Here is a 17,625-nt window from a genome sequence, read left to right as displayed (position 1 = left end):
TATCAAATACGAAATAAAAGCTCGGGAAAGGATTTTCCTAGCCACTGCGGCCGCTCCCCACCCCACACCACCGCCCCCGGGCCCGCCATTGCTCTGAGGCGCCGGCCGCGCGCTTCCCGCCACCGCCCCCCCGCCTAGTCCTCTCTCCGGTCGGACGGCGGGGCAGTGCTTCCGGTTCCGGTGGCGCCCGGCCCGTCATGGCGGCGCCCAGGGAGGCGGCGGAGCGGCGGCCCTTCGGGAGGCGCTTCCTCACCGACCCCGCCCGCCTCTTTCAGCACAATGCCTGGTGAGGACGGCCGCAGCCTCCTCGCCCCCTCGGTGCCCGGTTCCGCGTCCCCGGTCCTTCGCTGCCCGCCGCGGCGAGGCCCGAGGAGCTGGCCGAGGCCCTCCGGGACGCTGCTGCCCTGTGGGACCTCTCCGCGTCCGGCTGCGGGGGTCGGGCTGGGGTGGCTGGGCTGTGAGGGGCTTGTCCTCACCGCTCCGGCCTGTCGGTAGTCCGGGGCGAGGCACTGAGTAACGGGGCTCTCGGCGGGCGGGGTGGGTCAGCCCCGAGCAGCCCCGCTCCTCTTCTCGGGGGCCCAGCCGCAGACATTGTTCGGCTTCCTCTCCCAGCGCGCCCAGGTTCGCCTCTGAAGAGCCTGGCGAGTTGTGGAGCAGGCCGGGGGAGCCGTGGGTGTGGGGCTGGCGGCTGGACAGCGATAGGAGCCTGGGGCAGGGGGTTGGCATCCCCCAGGCTGGGTGCTGCCAGCGTGGCAGATGGTGCTGTGAGGGCCTGGAGGTGTGGGAGGGCCGAGGATGCTAATCCCTGGGGGTTCCTGAGCCTCCCTGAGCTCCTCCTGAAGCAGTCAGGATTCCTCAGGCCCCCTTGGATTTCAGGAGTGTTGTTTTGCTCTGTAGCCGTTGTTTCATTGATGAGAGGACATGATTCGTTCATTCATGTCGTCTCTCAGAAATCTGTAACTCTTCTCCATCTGTATATGTTAATGATTAATGTATAAATTGAACAGAAATCATGTCACTCGTCTGCTGCCCTGTGATGCTGTGACAGTATGAGATCGTGCTAGGTGTTAGAAGGAACAGGAGGTCTTTGGTTGGAGGAAGCTGTTGTTACAGGAGAGGTTAGGCACCCAAATTCTCGAATTTGCTGGGAGCTGCAGGTGTTTTGCATTGTTGAAGTAAACATGTCCACTTTTGGTCTCAGGCTGCTAAGCACTATTGAGACTTGGGTATGTTTAATTTGTAATAAAGTAATATGTGCATGTATCAGCTTGTCATTCATTTTGGGACTGTATTATACCAAAGGTATGTTACAAAAGCATATCCTCAATAGTATTTCCCTGCAGAAACTCCTAGTAATCTGTTTTTTTCACAGACTTGACATTTAAGTCTTTGTTTTATGAGTTAATAGCAAAAGACTAATTCATCCTGAGGCCAGAGTAGTGCTCCTTGCTCTTGTAGTCTGCTTTCATTCACTTGTTTTAATGAAAAAAAGGTCAAGTGAATTACTTTAATGACTACACAACTGTGTATGTACATTTGAGTTATTAATAGGTTCTTAATGCTTTAAAGCTTCCTGCATGTTTTCCTTATAATTGGATTTAATATTAATATAATACTTTACCTCCCAAATAACCCTGCTGCCTTTTTTTGTTTTAACTTGAGAAGTAAAGTGTAGTTTTCCAAGACAGCTAAATTGAATGGCCCATGTTGATGATGGACACACAAGCACCAACCTGCTGTCACAAATGCTTTTCACCGTGTGAGAATGGCAGCTCCTCTCCGAGGAAGCTGCTGAGCACCCTCGTGGTTTTATAGTAAGGATTTATTTCCTGTAAACTTGGCTGAGCATCAAGTAGAGAAAAGATTAGGGGACAGGTTTGGTGTCTCTTGGGATCCCTTCCAGTTACATCTGTTGTGCTGCTACGAGTGCAGTTCACTCAGAACCAGGAGCCATAGATGCTGATAGCATTTGTACTGCTGCTGAGCTAGAATTAGAGCTCGTGGAAAAGCTCCACAGCTCCCAGTCTGGAGAGCTGTCTAGACCTTTCTCTTTTCTGTCTTTGCCCTACCATTCTCAGCTGAGCTGTTCATCTTATTTTTTACAACAGGGATAATGTGGAATGGTCAGAAGAGCAGGAAGCCAGTGCCAGGAGTAAAGTTCAAGAGAACAGCTCACAGCTATTGCCACAAGATAAACAAGGTACTTTTGGATACTGCTGTAATGCTGAAGCTTAACTTGTTCATACAAGAGTGGAACGGTCTGGCCAGAGCTGCATATGCATCATCATTTATTTCTCCCTTCACCCCGTCTCCAGAATCATTTAAAATATATTACCTAGTGGTTGATAATGAAAAATGGAGGAGGAATCTTTCTGTTCTTAATTTACCCCTTGGTGACTTTTCCACCTTCTCTAGAGACTCATCCTACTGGCACAGAAATGATCCTGGCTGGGAGGAGTCATCTTGGCTTGAGCTTCTTTGTTCATGTTGTGTATGTTTAAATACTTGCTGGTGTTCTTTGTCAACAGACTTCTTTCAGTGTAGAGCTGCAGCATCATTTAATCTTATTTTCTCTGCTTGCTTTTGCTCTCTAAAGCTTAACTTCTAACAGGCAGTCTTTTGTTTGCTTGCATGCTGTGGAGCTATCCCTAATGCAAGCTTGTTTTTTCTCTTAAGAGGGTCTAAAAAAGTAGTGTTCTACTCTATTCATCTCTACCAGGTTAACAAACAGCACCATAAGCATTAAATCAAAAGCAAAGAAAGATTATTTTATCCTGATTGAAGTGTTTACCATCTGAGAGGCAGAAAAGGGATTCCAGAGTTTTTATTTTCTCAAACTTTGCTTAAAGGCTATTTATACATCCAAAAGGCACATCTTACCTCAATCTGAATCAAGCTAAAGGTGCACAGCTCAAGTAATACAATTGAAGCTGGTCTTGGTTGGTTAATGATGCATCTTTCCTCCACACCTGTTAGATATCATCTACTCCCTTAAATGACAACGAAATGGTTTCCTGTTCTTTGGTATGATAAGAGACATGTTTGATGAGGATCTTGTTGTACCCTGCCGAGCTTTAGGATGGATCTGTTCCTTTTGTTCAAATTAAATTGAGTGTGTCATCTCTAAGGCGATGCTGAACACTACTGGAGCTATTGAGACACTTCCCATATAGCTTCCAGTTGTGTTCACAATAGCAAATTTAATTACACCAAAGAGCAACCCTTCCTAATTTCTTGGATTCCCAGAAGTATCCAGCAGTTTCTATTGTGATGCCCATTGTGTTGAGTTCATTTTCAAATCTGGTTAACATTAAAGGATGCTGTCTGTCATGCTTTGAGAACCTATATACAACTATGAAATTGTGAAGCAATTTGCTGTTAGAGCAGTTTGTCAGGTCTTCATGATGTATTTCCCAGACTGAACAATGGAGGCCAGTCAAATTTTGATGGTTTCTATTCAGGGGGAAGCGTGTGGAGACAATGGGATGGCTGAAACGTAGGGAAGCCAGCCCAGCCAAATGTGCCTGAAGGGTCTAGTATTTTGAGACTCAGTAATGTCCAAGCAGGAGAACAAAGGCAAGCTATTGGTCATTATGGCTGTGTTATTCTGTGGACTTCTTGGGGCTGTCACAATTTGTTCTGAAGAAGGAGAGAAGTTCTGTGGGGTATGTTGAAGATGTGTCTCCTGGCTGGGAACAAAGAAAGAAGCGGAAGAGTTTCTGGGTTTCCTTTTGAGGCTCCATAATTAGCCCCCATGCAATTCAGGGGGTCCCTGGTTCTATTCCTGTCTTTTGTGGACAGTTACTTTTGTTTGCCCTTCTTCTGCAATGTGAAAGGGTGAGTATGGGCTTGGCTTTGGGGGTGTCCTTGTAAGACAAGCAGAAAAATCAGGATTCCTTATCAGAAAAGTCTCTAGAGGAATCTGGCTCGCACGCCGATGTCCCCACGAGCAAATACCACCAAAAGGATCTTGAAGCAAGTATTATGCGAATTCTTCTGGCATAAGTTGTGCAGGAATTCAGACTGAAAAAATTAATGTGGTCATTTTTTTGCTTTAAATCTGTTTCTTGCATTATCTTTGTCAGCTGGCCCTTGATTTCTTGCATTTTTATTGTTACTGAGTCTTTATTCCAGTGCTTTGAAAACACTGGGCTATGAGGTAAACGAATTTTAAATAAAAGCTTCCAAATTCTGTTGGATGCCTCAGTAGCATCCAACAGAATTTCACAATAATTTAACACAGGAAGAGCCCAATGTCTTGTTTGGTGTTATACTATGGCAAAATTGTGGGTAATCCAAAATGGCTGGGCTGGAATTTTCCCCCAGCACCTCAGGTGCTCAGCATCCTGTTACAGTCAGGCTGTTACAGGATTGTTGGGGACCAGCAGGAATCAAACTCCATATTTATGTTGGGTGAAGGAGCATTTCCAGCCCCAGGAGCCTCACATATTCCTATTAGGACCTGGAAGAAGTGAGAGTTCAGGAAGGAGTGTGCCAGGGTACGAGTCAATAACGCTTCCTCCTCTGCCGTTAGCAGTTGCTGAGGTCTCCTATGCAAATAGTAAACTGACTTGACCCTGCTTACTTTGGGCTACAGTGAGATCATGGCACAAATTTATTGCTCTGATCTGATATCAGATATGAAAACTTCTTTCGGCTTGGGGTTTGAGGACAAGGTTTCTTAAAAGGAGAAAATCCTTGTAGTTGAGGTAAAGAAATTATTTTTATATATAGTTCATTGTGCTTCAGATAGCTTCTAAACACTGGTCTACTTTTCAGAAAGACTAATAAATAAACTGCAGTTCATATAATAATGCTAATCTCCAATTTTAAGACACCTGTTTTTTCTCTTAACCCCTCTCTTAGTAGATGTTGGAGAGAGGTTATCTGTTCTCACGTACAGTTGTTGGCTTTAATTGTGGGAGAATCATTTGCATTCAGTAATGGACTTGTTGCCATGCAAAGATGGCTGAGGAGCTGCAAGGTATTGAAATGCAGTTGGGATCTCTGGCCAGGGATGTTAATGTCTCTAGGTGATTACAAGCACAGGATGCTATAATTAGCTCTTATTTCCCAGGACAGAAAAATAGTCACATTGATGAGAATTCAGGAAACCAGTCGGATTTGTAACTTCCCAAGGAAAAAATAGCTCCCTTAGAAGTGTTACTGATCTGAAATCTGTGAAGGTGTGTGGAGATAATTCAGTGGGTGACTCGAATTCATTAGACCATGGCTTTGTAAGAGTTCTTCCAGCTTCTGTAATACTCACCTTGCTACTGGAATGTATCCACTTGGTGTGAAAATGATAACTCTTGCTGCTCAAGTTAACTCTTATCACCTTTAGTCTGTCCACCTTAGCTCCCCACTAGTACGTTAATGACAGTGGTTGCTTCTGCTGATTCCCCTCTTTTGTTTTAATTTCATAAATGCACAATGCTCTAAAATGCACAGAACTATGGAACACAAAGTGCTGGAGGCTGGGCAATACTTGTGTAAAACCTGCTGTCCTGTAATCTTGGGGTATTGCATAAATGCTAATGGAGCTTTCTGCCAGGCCTATATAGTTGACTAATTTTTCTGTTTCTCCGTCTGAAAAAAGGGGTAGCGTGTTGGACAGGACTCTTCAGCTCCAGGCAGCTGCAGAGAATTCCTTAGAAGTTGTAAGTGCTTGACACTTGGTGTCATGAGGCTCCAAATTAATTGTTTCAATGAACTGAACGAGTTAGTGTTAGAGATAGAAGTAAAACCTGGATTTCTTCATTCCAGTCTCCTTCAAAGGGGCCTTTTCTGTTGTCAGCTTCCTTTAAATCCTACCAGGAGACAGGCACTTTCCTCTTCTCTCTCTTTTCCCTTTCTCAGTCCTAACAAAGTGACTGTGAGGAGGCAAGCTGAGTGTTTATGTGACATGGCGCAATTTAAATAAAAGTGATTTATAATCAATAACCTTACTTATTAAAGCAGATTGCTGAATAGATGTCTGCAGTGATCCCACACTGTCTGAACTGATTAAATTCTGAGACCACCTGATTTGACTGCTGGTGACGTTTTTGTTTGTGTTCACAGAGGAATATGAGGTGAATGCTAAAAGGTACTGGGATGACTTTTATAAAATCCATGAAAATGGCTTCTTCAAGGACAGACACTGGCTGTTCACTGAATTTCCTGAGCTGGCACCTAACAGGAAACCAAGGCAAAATGGGGATTCCGTGCATGAATGTAGTAACAAAGAAGAATCCAACAATGAGGGGCTGGGAAGCTGTGCAAATGGACATTGTTCATTGGAAACCAGGGCAGAGAATCAGTTAAACGTGATAAAAAGCACACCCAAGATCTGCACAGAGGAGCTGGCTGCACAGAAGTGTTGTGAGCTGAACCAAAATGCTGGAGATTATCCGGGATCGGCTGCATCTTACCGAATATTAGAGGTAATAGCTCTAAAACAGAGAGTCACACATCAAACAGTCCCTTGTATCGGTGTTAGTGTGACAGGAACATAAAAATGTATATCACTGGCAAAGAACAAGTGAATGGGATAATTGCTCTAAGTCAGTAAAATGCAAAAAAACAGAGGGCAGTTTAGAACTAAATTAAATCTGTTGGGATTCTATTGGTTCAGGCTGTAAATTGGCAGGGCACAAGAACCAGAAGTAGTTCTCGAGTTTAAAAGACAAACTATTACTATCCGATGTTGAAACAAGCATTCAAAAGTCATCTTTTGAAGAAGCTGGTTCTTTTACTTGTCTGTATAAAGCTCTCCCTTCTCGTTTATGTTTTGTGTGTTTGTGCTGACTCTTGTTTGCCTTGGGAGGTGTGGAACAAAACACTGAAACCAAGGATGTAAAGATGCTCTTTGGTTTGTTCCTTATGGCCCATGTAATAACGGGGAATCTCAGACTGATACAGGGTTTGTCCCAGAAAACTCTAAGACTTCTAGATACTACACTCCTGACAGCTGGTAATGGCCTCTTGCTCTGCCACCTCTCCTGTGGGCACTGTAGATACAGCTGGTTTTCATGAATGCTTCATGTTCTACAGAAATTCTGCCCTTCCAGGTAGAGTCAATATGAACCATCCTTTTCATTTTTTTTTTTTATTTAATCTGAAGCTTTGAGACTTCCTTAAATTTATATGTTCTTGGGTCACTGCAGTTTTAGTCTCACCTGAGTATTTTCAGTAATACCTGTCTCTGCGAGGCAACAGTGGTGTTTTTGGCTCAGTCTATTTCAATCTTAATGTTTCCTTAAACATTCATTGGGCAAATTCCCCAAACCCAGTTTGTGAGCCATCTTCTCTTCAAACGGGAACGAGTAGAAGGAATAAGAAGGCAGGATCACTGTAGGCCTAGCTGCAACTTGAGGCAGAGCCATCTAGTGAAGGAAACTCTGAAACAGCAGGATGTAATTATAGTAAAGCAAACTTCTTTCTCCGTTGCTCTGATTTTCTGTGGAAGTGAAGGCAACGAATCCGTGGCCTTTGCCAATGCTTCCGTGACTCATACTGGTTGTTCTGCTTGGGATTCCAGCAATAACAGTTTTCAAAAGAGTAGCAATATATAGCTTGTTAGTAAGATTTCTATGAGAACTGACTTAGTGGTTTCCCACAAAGGCTTACATGCAAGTCTGCTCCTCGGAGCTGAAGGCATTCAGATCGTGCAGTGAGGTTTGCAAATCATCACTGCTGTGCTGAGTTGTAACTCATGAGTTGCTCTTTGTTCCATGGCTGTAGAGAGATGATTGGAATTAGCTGCACGGGACATGCTGAAGAAATTGTTTTCACTGTGTGTACATCTGCTTTGTTTGTGCAGGTTGGCTGTGGTGCTGGAAATACTGTCTTCCCAATTTTACAGACCAACAAGTAAGTAGTTCTCTGTAGGTTTTTACCTGCATGATACACCAGCCTCTGAAAAACAGTTGGGAAAGTGTTGTGTGTGTTCTTAGTTCACAAAATCTCAGAGAAAGGCCAGATGCAAATGGTCCCTTTGCCATGTCCAACTTTAAATGATTGTATTTTTGGTCTTAGAATGCAACCAATGAAACATAATGTGAGTTTACGTGTCTTATTCTGAGAGCATTTTCATACAGGCCTTAGTGTCTCTCCTTTTCCAGAAGGAAAAGTAAGCAGTCAGTTCCCTATGAGAATAACTGAGGCACGAAGGAGCAATGTGATCCACCAGATTTTGCACAGCACATTATTGATGGAGATATAGACTAAAGCCCAAGCTTTCTGGATCCCATTCTGTGCATTCAAGACACTCCTGTAATTCCTATGGAGCGCTCCTATAAATTCCTTTATATAAATGAACACAGTTTCTTTTCTTTTATTTCAGTGACCCAGACCTTTTTGTTTATTGCTGTGATTTTTCTACAACAGCTGTGGATCTTGTCCAGGTAAACTAAAGGGTGACTTTTGGCGGTAGGAAGTAGACGGTGCCAGTTGCACACTAACACAAATATATCACAGCTGCCCCTGGCCCTCTAGCTGTGTTGGCAGCTTTTGGGTTTACCTAGCCCTGATGCTGACCCTTCTACTGGTGAATCACAAAAATGAGCCATCAAAGACCGTAGAAATGAGGGAAGTTGGAGTTCTCAAAATGTCACATTGGCAGCGGACGAGTCAGGCAGATTTTTTTTTCCCCTGTGGTTGGCAGTACTTTTCTAAATCCAGGGCTTTTTCAGTTGAGTAACTGCTGAACCTTGAAAACACTCAAGCGATGTTTTTTTTTAACAGGAACTGAAGCTGGTTTTGGTTTGTGTGTGTGTTACTGTCACTGCAGTTCTGGGAACGTGGTCTGATTGCTGCTGCACAGACAGCTGAGCGGGGGATACTGCTGGCTGTGGAGCAGGAGGCTGGCTGTAATTTAGTCAAAAGACAAATACTGCTAACAGATTTCAGGTCAGAACAGACCTGAGAATATATGAAGTATCAAATGTAATCAGTCTCCTCATGAGAAGAGATGGGGAGCACAGCACAGAGGCAGCATGCCTTTTCACGCTCTTAAACTGACACAAGCAGTGTTTGTAGAGGGTACTGTCATCTCTAACAGCGGCTTTAGAAAAATATACAACTTCTTTTAGAAGTCTACATGTGTTTTTTAAGAGCGTAACTTTAGGCAGCCAGGTTTGACACTTGGGGTATAGGGAGTAGTCGGCTTGTAGTTGAAATGGATATTGATTTCAGTGATGCAGAGAGGGGCCCTGACACTCTCACTTTTGTAAAGGTTTCCAGCTTAAGTGTAAATCCCTCACTTCTTACCACTATTAGTGGAAAATCTGACCTTAAAATTGCAATAATCCCTCAATCCAGTGTTGGGTTTTTGGCAGCACCCGTTGTCTGAATGTTACAAGCCTAAAGCTCATTGTAAATATCTCAGATGTGCTTATTTTTCACATTTCACCCCTGTTCCTTGTTTGACCAGGGAACGTGTCTGACCCCACTTGCCTTAGTCCAGTGAGGCTGAAACAGGTCTCTGGATATACCACTTCATTATGTGAAAGTTAAAATGCTCACCTGTCCAGATAATATTGATATCAGGGTCTGCTCCTAATGCTTTAATTTCTCTCCCATTAAATACAGAACCATGCGGAATACGATTCTTCTCGCTGCTTTGCCTTTGTCCATGACCTGTGCAATGACCAAAGTCCTTTCCCAATGCCAGACCAGAGTCTTGACGTTGTTATTCTTATCTTTGTCCTCTCAGCGATTCTCCCAGAGAAGTAAGTTTTAATAATTCCTTCTGGTTGCAGAAGATAATGCATATAGAACTGGGATTCTTTAATGGTAGATCCCCTCATATCAAGGAAAATTAAAGTTCGTTCTCTGTCTGGTCCGGTTCTCTATTAAGCCTCTGAAGATGAAATTTGCAGGTACTTTCTGTTGTAACAAATTCTGTTTCAGGGTGGATTTGGAAGTGCTGAGGGGCTGTAGGTGATGTCCAGCCGCGCTCACAGTTGCTTATTTGTTCTGAAGCCCAGCCCCACTGAGCACTCAGCGCCTGTTTGTGGGAGGTGTGCTGCTGGATTTTCATGCTCAAAGGCTGGATGAAGTTCTCATATGGGAGGTGGCAAGAAGGGAGGGGACAGGTTCAGGAAACATTTAAGAAAAGTGCTGTGATGGTAGTGTGACAGTGTGTTGCAACCTACTCTAGTCTCTCTTTCTTGTTCCCTTTGGTTTTATTTCACAGCATTTTTCAAGTTCACTTATTACTTATTTTACAGAAAGCAGTGGAGATACTTTTGTAATTAGTAAGAGAGTGCAGTTCATCCCTGCTGTGGCAGGCTAAGTTATTGTTGTAGAAATAAAAGCAGAATCAAGGAGTGTCAGAAATCAGGCGGCCAAATAAAATCAACCCACCTAAGTCTGAGAGAGCTCAGAAAAGTGCTCGGTTTTGGTAGCTCTTTATATGAAGTTGAAACATATATAAAACTTTATAGCTTCTTTTTGGCACGTAGGCTAAGGAAACAAGCATCACTTTGCAGAATGATGATGAGTACTGGTTTTGTTCTTTCCTCAGGATGCAGTGCATCGTTAACAGACTGAGTCGCCTTCTGAAACCAGGAGGGATGATGTTGTTACGAGATTATGGCCGTTACGATCTGGCCCAGCTTCGATTTAAGAAAGGTTTGGTTTGTTTTTTTAACCCTAGGGAGTCTTGCCAGATCACTAATAGATGATGCTTCTCTGGAGTACTGTCTACCCTGCTTAGGAGGCACCTCGTTAATTCTCCTTAAGCACAGCATGCGCTGGGAGAAGTGGCTCTTGTCTTGGCGTGCAGTTGGATTGCAGTTGTTGATTTTTAAATGATAGCTGGTAACTGTTTAAATCCCTTTTGCCCTTAGGTCAGTGTCTCTCTGATAACTTCTATGTGAGAGGTGATGGCACCAGAGTCTACTTCTTCACACAAGGTAGGAGGCTAAAAAACATCCCGCTTACTCTCCTCACCTCTTCTTGTTGCTGTGCCCTCGAGTTTTGCCACTACCTCTTTCCAGCCTGTCTCTCCTGGAGAACTGTGAAATGTTAAGTATCTCCCAGTTGCTTGGGTAACTGGGATTGTCACTTGCTGATGTGAATGGCGTGGTGAATTCTTTAGTGGAAAATAGTTTTAGAGAAAGATTTGTGTGTTTGGTACTGGAATGGGTGGGATCAGAGGAGCTCTCCTTGAATCTTGTTGCCTGCAGAGGATGGAGTGAGATGGACACCACTTGAAGGAACTTCTGTTAATTTTAAGGTTCTCCTATGGGGAAATAAGAAGGTTGTGGTTCAGCGTAGAGCTGAGGGAGCCGCTCCAGTCCTGCTGCTGCTTGGCGTTTGGCAGGGGTTGTGTTCTCCCTGCTGATGACCAGTTGCACCTCCAGTCCCTCCTCACAGGGAGTTTTAGAGCAGTGGCACAACTGCAGTGCACTATTCCCTTCCCCGCTGCACAAGCCTTGTTTGTCACAACAAAATTAATGTTTAATGCGTGTTTGGCAAACGCTTCCCGATGGCAAGGATCTGATAAAAGAGCACAAGCCGGGACCTGTTAGCCCTTTTCTGCAGAAACTCCGTACGAATCACGTGCTCCTGGGCTGCAGTTGAACAAGCTCTTTGCTGCTCAGCAGGACTGGCTCTGGCTTTGCCCAGGGCCAGTGTGCTGGGGCACTACCATCCCTATTTGCTGGGTCAGGAATACCTGCCCCTCCAAGTGTTGCAGCCTCAGGGGCTCTTACTGCTTTGATTGGGCCCCAGCAGGGTGTGGTTTTTTAAGCTGCTTTTTTTTTTTCCCCCCAAACTTAACCTTAATGAATCCTATTCCCTTCCAGCCTATACAGCACAGATCTTATTGCCACCGTTTAAAAGAGTAGGTCTGAGCTACTTCTTTGCTCTTACAGACTCTGAAATTCCTCAGGGGAGGGGAAGGAATGGATCTGTCCCTACTCGCCAGAAGATGCTCCCTTAGTCGGTTACTAGAGGCACTACCCATGGCTGAAAATGCTGCTGTTTTCTCTTTGTCAAGTCTCTATAATCCTAGTTGTGCTCCAAATAATTATTTTCTTCCTTGGTAGAGGGGAAACTGTGATCTCAGTCCCCCCCGTAGCACAGTAGTTAAGTCCTGTCTGATCTTTACATTTTCCTGCTGGAGTGAGACTCTGAGTTTCCTCTGTCCCATCTTTCCACGTAGTTTAACCCTCAGTGTGAGCAAGTGTTGGTTAAATGAAAGCTGTGGCATCCTCAGTCTTCCTTCTTTCTGCTTCCAGATGAATTAAATGATCTCTTCACAACAGCTGGGCTGGAGAAAATCCAGAATCTGGTTGATCGGCGATTGCAAGTGAACCGTGGGAAACAAATGACCATGTATCGAGTGTGGATCCAGTGCAAATACCGCAAACCTGCTGCTCCTCAGCTGTGAGAGAACACAAACACCACAAGCAAGCCTGCTGCCCCTCAACTGGGAGGAAACTGGGGTGTGTTTTTTAGGTTGGAGCCTTTTCATGGCCAGCGTGTCCTCTGATGAGGCACAGTTTTACAGAATTCAGCACACACAGGACCTCAGTGCCTTTTACAGTGCCAAGCATCACTGCAAGTGAGTTTTGTTAAGGATGAATGCTCTAAGAGGAGACCAAGCAGGATTTTAGATGTCTTGCTGCTGGTCTGAGTTTTTTAAATTATTTATGGTTTTAACAACTTAAGAAACGGTCGAACTGCTGAGTAGCGTGTCACTCTTAGTCTGGATTTACACATGAAACAGAAGGAGATCTTCAATCGACCTTACCTCTGTGTTGTGTACTCTTGTCTTGGAAACAAAAAACACACAAAGGGTAAATCTGCTTCTCTTTGCAACTGGTCACTGTGCCCAATGTGGATCCCTTTGCCAGCTGTTCTCATGCAGCTCTTTTCTAGTCATCCAGGTTTGTGCAACTCCACAAGTTAAAATATATTGATAGAGGGCAGGAACTGAAAACATGCTGGTTTCTCTGTGCCAGCTCCCTCATGGGTGCCCTGTGGTGTGCAGATAACCTGTGGAGAAAGCAGATTACACTGCCTTGCCCTGGCTGTCCACAAGAGCATTCATCTAGGAAGCAAGCATGCTATAGCTTGGGTGCTATAAATTCATAACGGGCAGGGGTCAGGCTTTCAAAGATTTGGGGCAGATGCCAGTTTTGGGGCACATCCAGAACACAGAGTATCACAAGCAGCTCACGGGACCAGGGTTTACGCAGAATTACCTGCTTTTTTTTGTGCTTAAACAGTGAGAAACTCTTCTTGGTGGCTGCAGCCCCCAGGTCACGCACTGCACTGCCCTGCCGTGCTGGGGTGCTAAACCCAAGGAGACAAGACAGCTGCCTTTGATAAGAAATCTCAAGAATGTCTACCACTCTTGTTTAATTCCTTAGAGGAAGCCAACATTGTGGCTTTCTGAAGGTATTTCCCCACCTTTGACAGCAAATATCTTTTATCTCAGCTTGTTTTCTTTTGTTATTTTTAGGGCGTGGTACAACAGGTATTAGAATAAATTTTGTGGTAATGCTTTTCAGTGCTGGTTTGATTAATATAAATCAGGCTCCTACAGAATCTCACATGCTTCTACATGCCTGGTCTGAAGGATTTGAGCCACCGTTAGGTAACTACAGGGTTTTTTTCCTCTTCTGTTATCAGGGGGCTCACCTTTCAAGAAGGGAAAGCCTTGCCTGATATCTCCTACCTAGTTCATGAAGGAACAGGGTCTGTTGTGTGCACACCACTGGCTGAAGAGCAGTTTGTGCTACACAAAGCATGTCTATTTTGTCAGCTAGACATTTGTACTTGCAGCTGACAGTTGGCTAAGAATAACCGTCAACTACAGAGACACGTGGGTTATGAAATAACTGCTGTCTTGAAACAGGGGAGAAAGGGTCAAAAGAAGAGGAGATGTCACTGCTGTATTTGGAGAGTCTGCAGGAATCCTGGAGAGTCAAACCAGGAGCACCCGGATTTGGAAAGCTTTGGAAAGGGCTGTGGCAATACTCTGCTGGGCGTGTGGCAGCACGATCAGCTCACAGCTTCTGCCTGGCTGTGTGGCCCTGCAGGTAGGACTGTGTCTGCTGCCCCAAGGCTTCTGGGTCGGGACATTTCAGCCCTTCCTGTGGAAAGGTGACCCTGCAAATCCATTCTCACCACAAAGGCAGGTGCCGAGGCAGGAATGGAAATGCACCTTTGCTTTGCTTTGTAGATCTAGCCCTTTTAAAGACTGTTGAAAGGGAATCAAATAACTGGGAAGAGAATTCTTGTTCAGTTTGCTACACTATATTTTCTAAAGGGCTAAAAGACTTTCCAGCCCCTGTGTGACCCTGCAAATCCATTCTCACCACAAAGGCAGGTGCCGAGGCAGGAATGGAAATGCACCTTTGCTTTGTAGATCTAGACTGTTGAAAGGGAATCAAGGAACTGGGAGGAGAATTCTTGGTCAGTTTGCTATACTATATTTTCTAAAGGGCTAAGAGACTTTCCAGCCCCTGCAAATGAAATAGGAGGAGATAAGGCTTCTTTCTTCCTAAGCACATTTGATTTCTGCCATTCACAAGCCCTGACCCAGCCCAGAAGTGGTGGAGTCGCTGCTGTGTTTTTATGCTAAACCTACAAAGTCTGGTTCCCTGGCAAGGTTGGTACCTCAGGCAAGGTCTAGGCAAAACACAGCTCGAGGCGTCTGGGAGCTGAGCAAGCTCCTGTCTTCTCATCTTAGCAAAAGGAGTCCAGTGAGTGTTCAACATGACGTGATGGGACTCATGTAACCAGCTCTGTCGCTCCCAGTGAAAGACCTCCCATGTGTTACTGGTGCCTTCAGCAGTTCCCCCAGGGTCCTTTCCCACTTGGTCCCCAGGGGGAGACCTCCTCCTGGGACAGCTTTATCTCCCTGGAAGAAAAATTATTGACTGGGGTAAACAAGCAGCATAATTAGTGTGAATTAAAGTAATTTGGAAAATGCCTTATTAATCATCCAAAGGCTTGTAAGCAGCGCAGGAAAATATGTTTATAATTAAAAACATGATTTATTTAAAGTTGATGGACTCCTCTTTAAATTTAAACTCCTGAATGGGAGAAAATGAAGGCCAGTAATTTATTTGTTTCTGCTTTCAAGGCTACGTCCCAGTTGCCTGCCTGGTTTTGACTCGGGCTTCATGCAAAAACTTGCAGCCCTGGGAGCCTGCAGCCATTGAAGTGGCTCTTTGCCTTTCCCAACGCTCTTCTGCTGGAGCATTTAGGCAGTCCCTGAGCATGACCCACGCTGGGCAGACATGCTTTTGTTTCCACTCCTGTTGGTGTTCAGAAAGCAACAAGTTAATGGCCTTGGCTTGAGCCGGGCCTCCTACAGACAGATACTGTCTGGGGTTCCTTTGGTAATCTCCGCCAGCTCCGGTTCTCTCCGGAGGATCTGCTCTGCTCTCCTGCCACTCCGGGCTCTGCCTCCCCCAGGGCTCTGCTCAGGTGCCTCAGCCCTGACTTGCAGCAGCTTCTGCCATTCCCACCTCTGGCCTGCTGAGCAGCCTGGGTTGCACAACAGCTTCCTACCACCTTCAAAGGAAATCTCTGAATCCACTTCCACTGCCTTGAAAAGCCAGGTTAAGTGCCTTTATTATTTTTTTTAATTTTCATTATTATATATATATTTTTTTTTAGCAGTGTCATGTTAGCTCTCAAGCCATTCTGGACGTATCTGCTCTGGTTTTGTTCCCAGTGTTCCAGCCTTGTGGTCTGTGGCCGACAGGCAATGCCAACGTAGCTTGTCCAACCTCCCAAGCAGAAGAGATGATTTCATAGCCCTTCAGAGGCACTGCCCCTGCAGTTCTGGAGCCAGACATTGTTACACTTCAGAACGTCTGGTCCTGGCTTTTGCCAGAGGATGGTGGATTTCCTTGGAGGTTCGTAGATTGTTTTGGCTGGAAGGGAACTGTATCATCACCTATTCTGACCCTTTGCGTAACCCTTTCATGTAGGGATTGTGGCAGTGGAGCCTGTGACTTGGGCTGAGCCAGAACTAGTCTTTCAGAAAGGCTTTCAGACCAGCCATGGTGCTGAGGGCTCCAGGGAATGGCAAAGAACACTTTGCCTCCCCAGGTTCAGCGTTGCTTTCACAGCACCCTGATTTCACAGATGGGCTGGGAACTGGGAGGCAGGAAGGGAACAAGAGGCTGGTGAGTATTTTTGATACCCTCACTTCGAAAATAAATAAATCGTCAATTCCACTGAAAAATGGGGCTTTCCCAGGATCTTCCTGACAGCACAGGAAAGCGGGAAAAGGCAGTCATCCGTAGTGATTTTTATTGTTACAGTAATAATCATCAAATGCTTGTGGCCAGAAGCATTTAAGACCAGACACAATTGTCTTCTCTCCCAAATACTTCAGCTCCACCTTCTCAGGGTACGTCACCACCGTTTCTAATTCTGTAGTTAGTTGTAGAGCTCTGGGATAAATGATACCTGCTTATTTTCAATAAAACAGAGGCGTGAGCAGGAGGAACCTCCACGTGTGCAGGTCTTTGGCGTTGCATCCTAACTAAAGCTGAAAGAGTTTCCTTTTGTTGTTGGCGTTGGGATGAGCCCCGGCTGGTCCCCAGTTGGGTTCCCCATGGGAATCACAGATCCAGACTGAACTTGACTGGTTTTCCTGACCACAAGTGAAAGCTGGGTGGGCTTCAGTGCCTAAAGGTGAGGGCACGGATGAGGCTGCAGGGATCGAGTTATTAAGGGGTCTGGGGAGCATCCTTCCATCTCCATAAAGACAGAGGGAAACTGAGTCGTGCAGTCATCTTTGTTCTCCTGATCACTCTGAATTTCACTGAATTTCAGAGTTGGAAGGGACCATAGAGATCATCTAGTCCAACCCCCCTGCTGAAGCAGGATTGCCCAGAGCTTGTCAGAGCATGTTACTCAGGAGCATCCAGGCAGGTCTTGAAAATCTCCAAGGAAGGGGACTCCACACCCTCCCTGGGCAGCCTGTTCCAGGGCTCTGGCACCCTCACTGTGAAGAAGTTTCTCCTCATATTTGAGTGGAACCTCTTCTGTTCCAGCTTGTGCCCGTTGCCCCTCGTCCTCTCACTGGGAACCACTGAAAAGAGTCTGGCTCCCTCCTCCTTCAACCCTCCCTTGAGATACTTGTCAGCATTGATAAGGTCTCCCCTCAGCTTCTCTTCTCCAGACTAAAGGGTCCCAGCTCTCTCAGTCTTTCCTCATAAGGGAGATGCTCCAATCCTTGAATCATCAGATCACTCAACGGGATCTGGTTTGTCAATCAGAGCAGTGCCACCGCGTTTGGTTTGGGGCTGTATTGGAGAAAATTAGTCCAGAAGAGAAGACTCATGATCAGGATCACTTTTGCTCCTGTAGCTATTTGCCTACCCTGACGGGGGGATGTGCTTGACACCGTGTCCTTCGTACGGCGTCCGTAGGATTGTGATTCCAACGGTGCTGTTACATGTGTTTTCAGGGCACGATAGAAATTACTGAAGAAGTGAGGAGGAAGAAGGAGGTTTTTTTGGAGGGTTCTCCTGCGAAGTGAAGTGCTCTAGAGGGAAAGGAATTGTCAGCTCCGTGCTTAATCAGCAAAGCTCTGGAGTTTGTTCTTAGCTCTTGCTGAAGGCAGTGGGTTCCTGTGTGCAAGCGCCGGGCGGAATGGGA

General features: G+C 45.4%; 1 protein-coding gene across 1 annotated transcript; it reads left to right on the top strand.

Moving 5' to 3' along the window:
* Positions 1–177: 177 nt before the first annotated feature.
* Positions 178–13,507, top strand: METTL2A (methyltransferase like 2A). Its single transcript, XM_014956566.1, has 9 exons — positions 178–286; positions 2,109–2,200; positions 6,064–6,425; positions 7,805–7,854; positions 8,327–8,387; positions 9,574–9,713; positions 10,511–10,617; positions 10,836–10,901; positions 12,231–13,507. Exons 1-9 carry the CDS (start codon positions 198–200, stop codon positions 12,380–12,382), a joined length of 1,119 nt encoding a protein of 372 aa, XP_014812052.1. The 5' UTR covers positions 178–197; the 3' UTR covers positions 12,383–13,507.
* Positions 13,508–17,625: the final 4,118 nt, after the last annotated feature.

Source organism: Calidris pugnax, unplaced genomic scaffold (genome assembly GCF_001431845.1).
Source record: "Calidris pugnax isolate Ruff unplaced genomic scaffold, ASM143184v1 scaffold167, whole genome shotgun sequence".
Classification (NCBI taxonomy): domain Eukaryota; kingdom Metazoa; phylum Chordata; class Aves; order Charadriiformes; family Scolopacidae; genus Calidris; species Calidris pugnax.
This window is presented reverse-complemented; position numbering and strand designations above follow the sequence as displayed.

What these genes read in the sequence shown, in the direction of transcription:
- METTL2A (XM_014956566.1), top strand. Translation starts at nt 198, where the DNA reads ATGGCGGCGCCCAGGGAGGCGGCGGAGCGGCGGCCCTTCGGGAGGCGC. An exon ending in ATTGCCACAAGATAAACAAG is followed by an intron (nt 2,201 to 6,063) that starts GTACTTTTGGAT and finishes TTGTGTTCACAG; the next exon opens with AGGAATATGAGGTGAATGCT. An exon ending in CCAATTTTACAGACCAACAA is followed by an intron (nt 7,855 to 8,326) that starts GTAAGTAGTTCT and finishes CTTTTATTTCAG; the next exon opens with TGACCCAGACCTTTTTGTTT.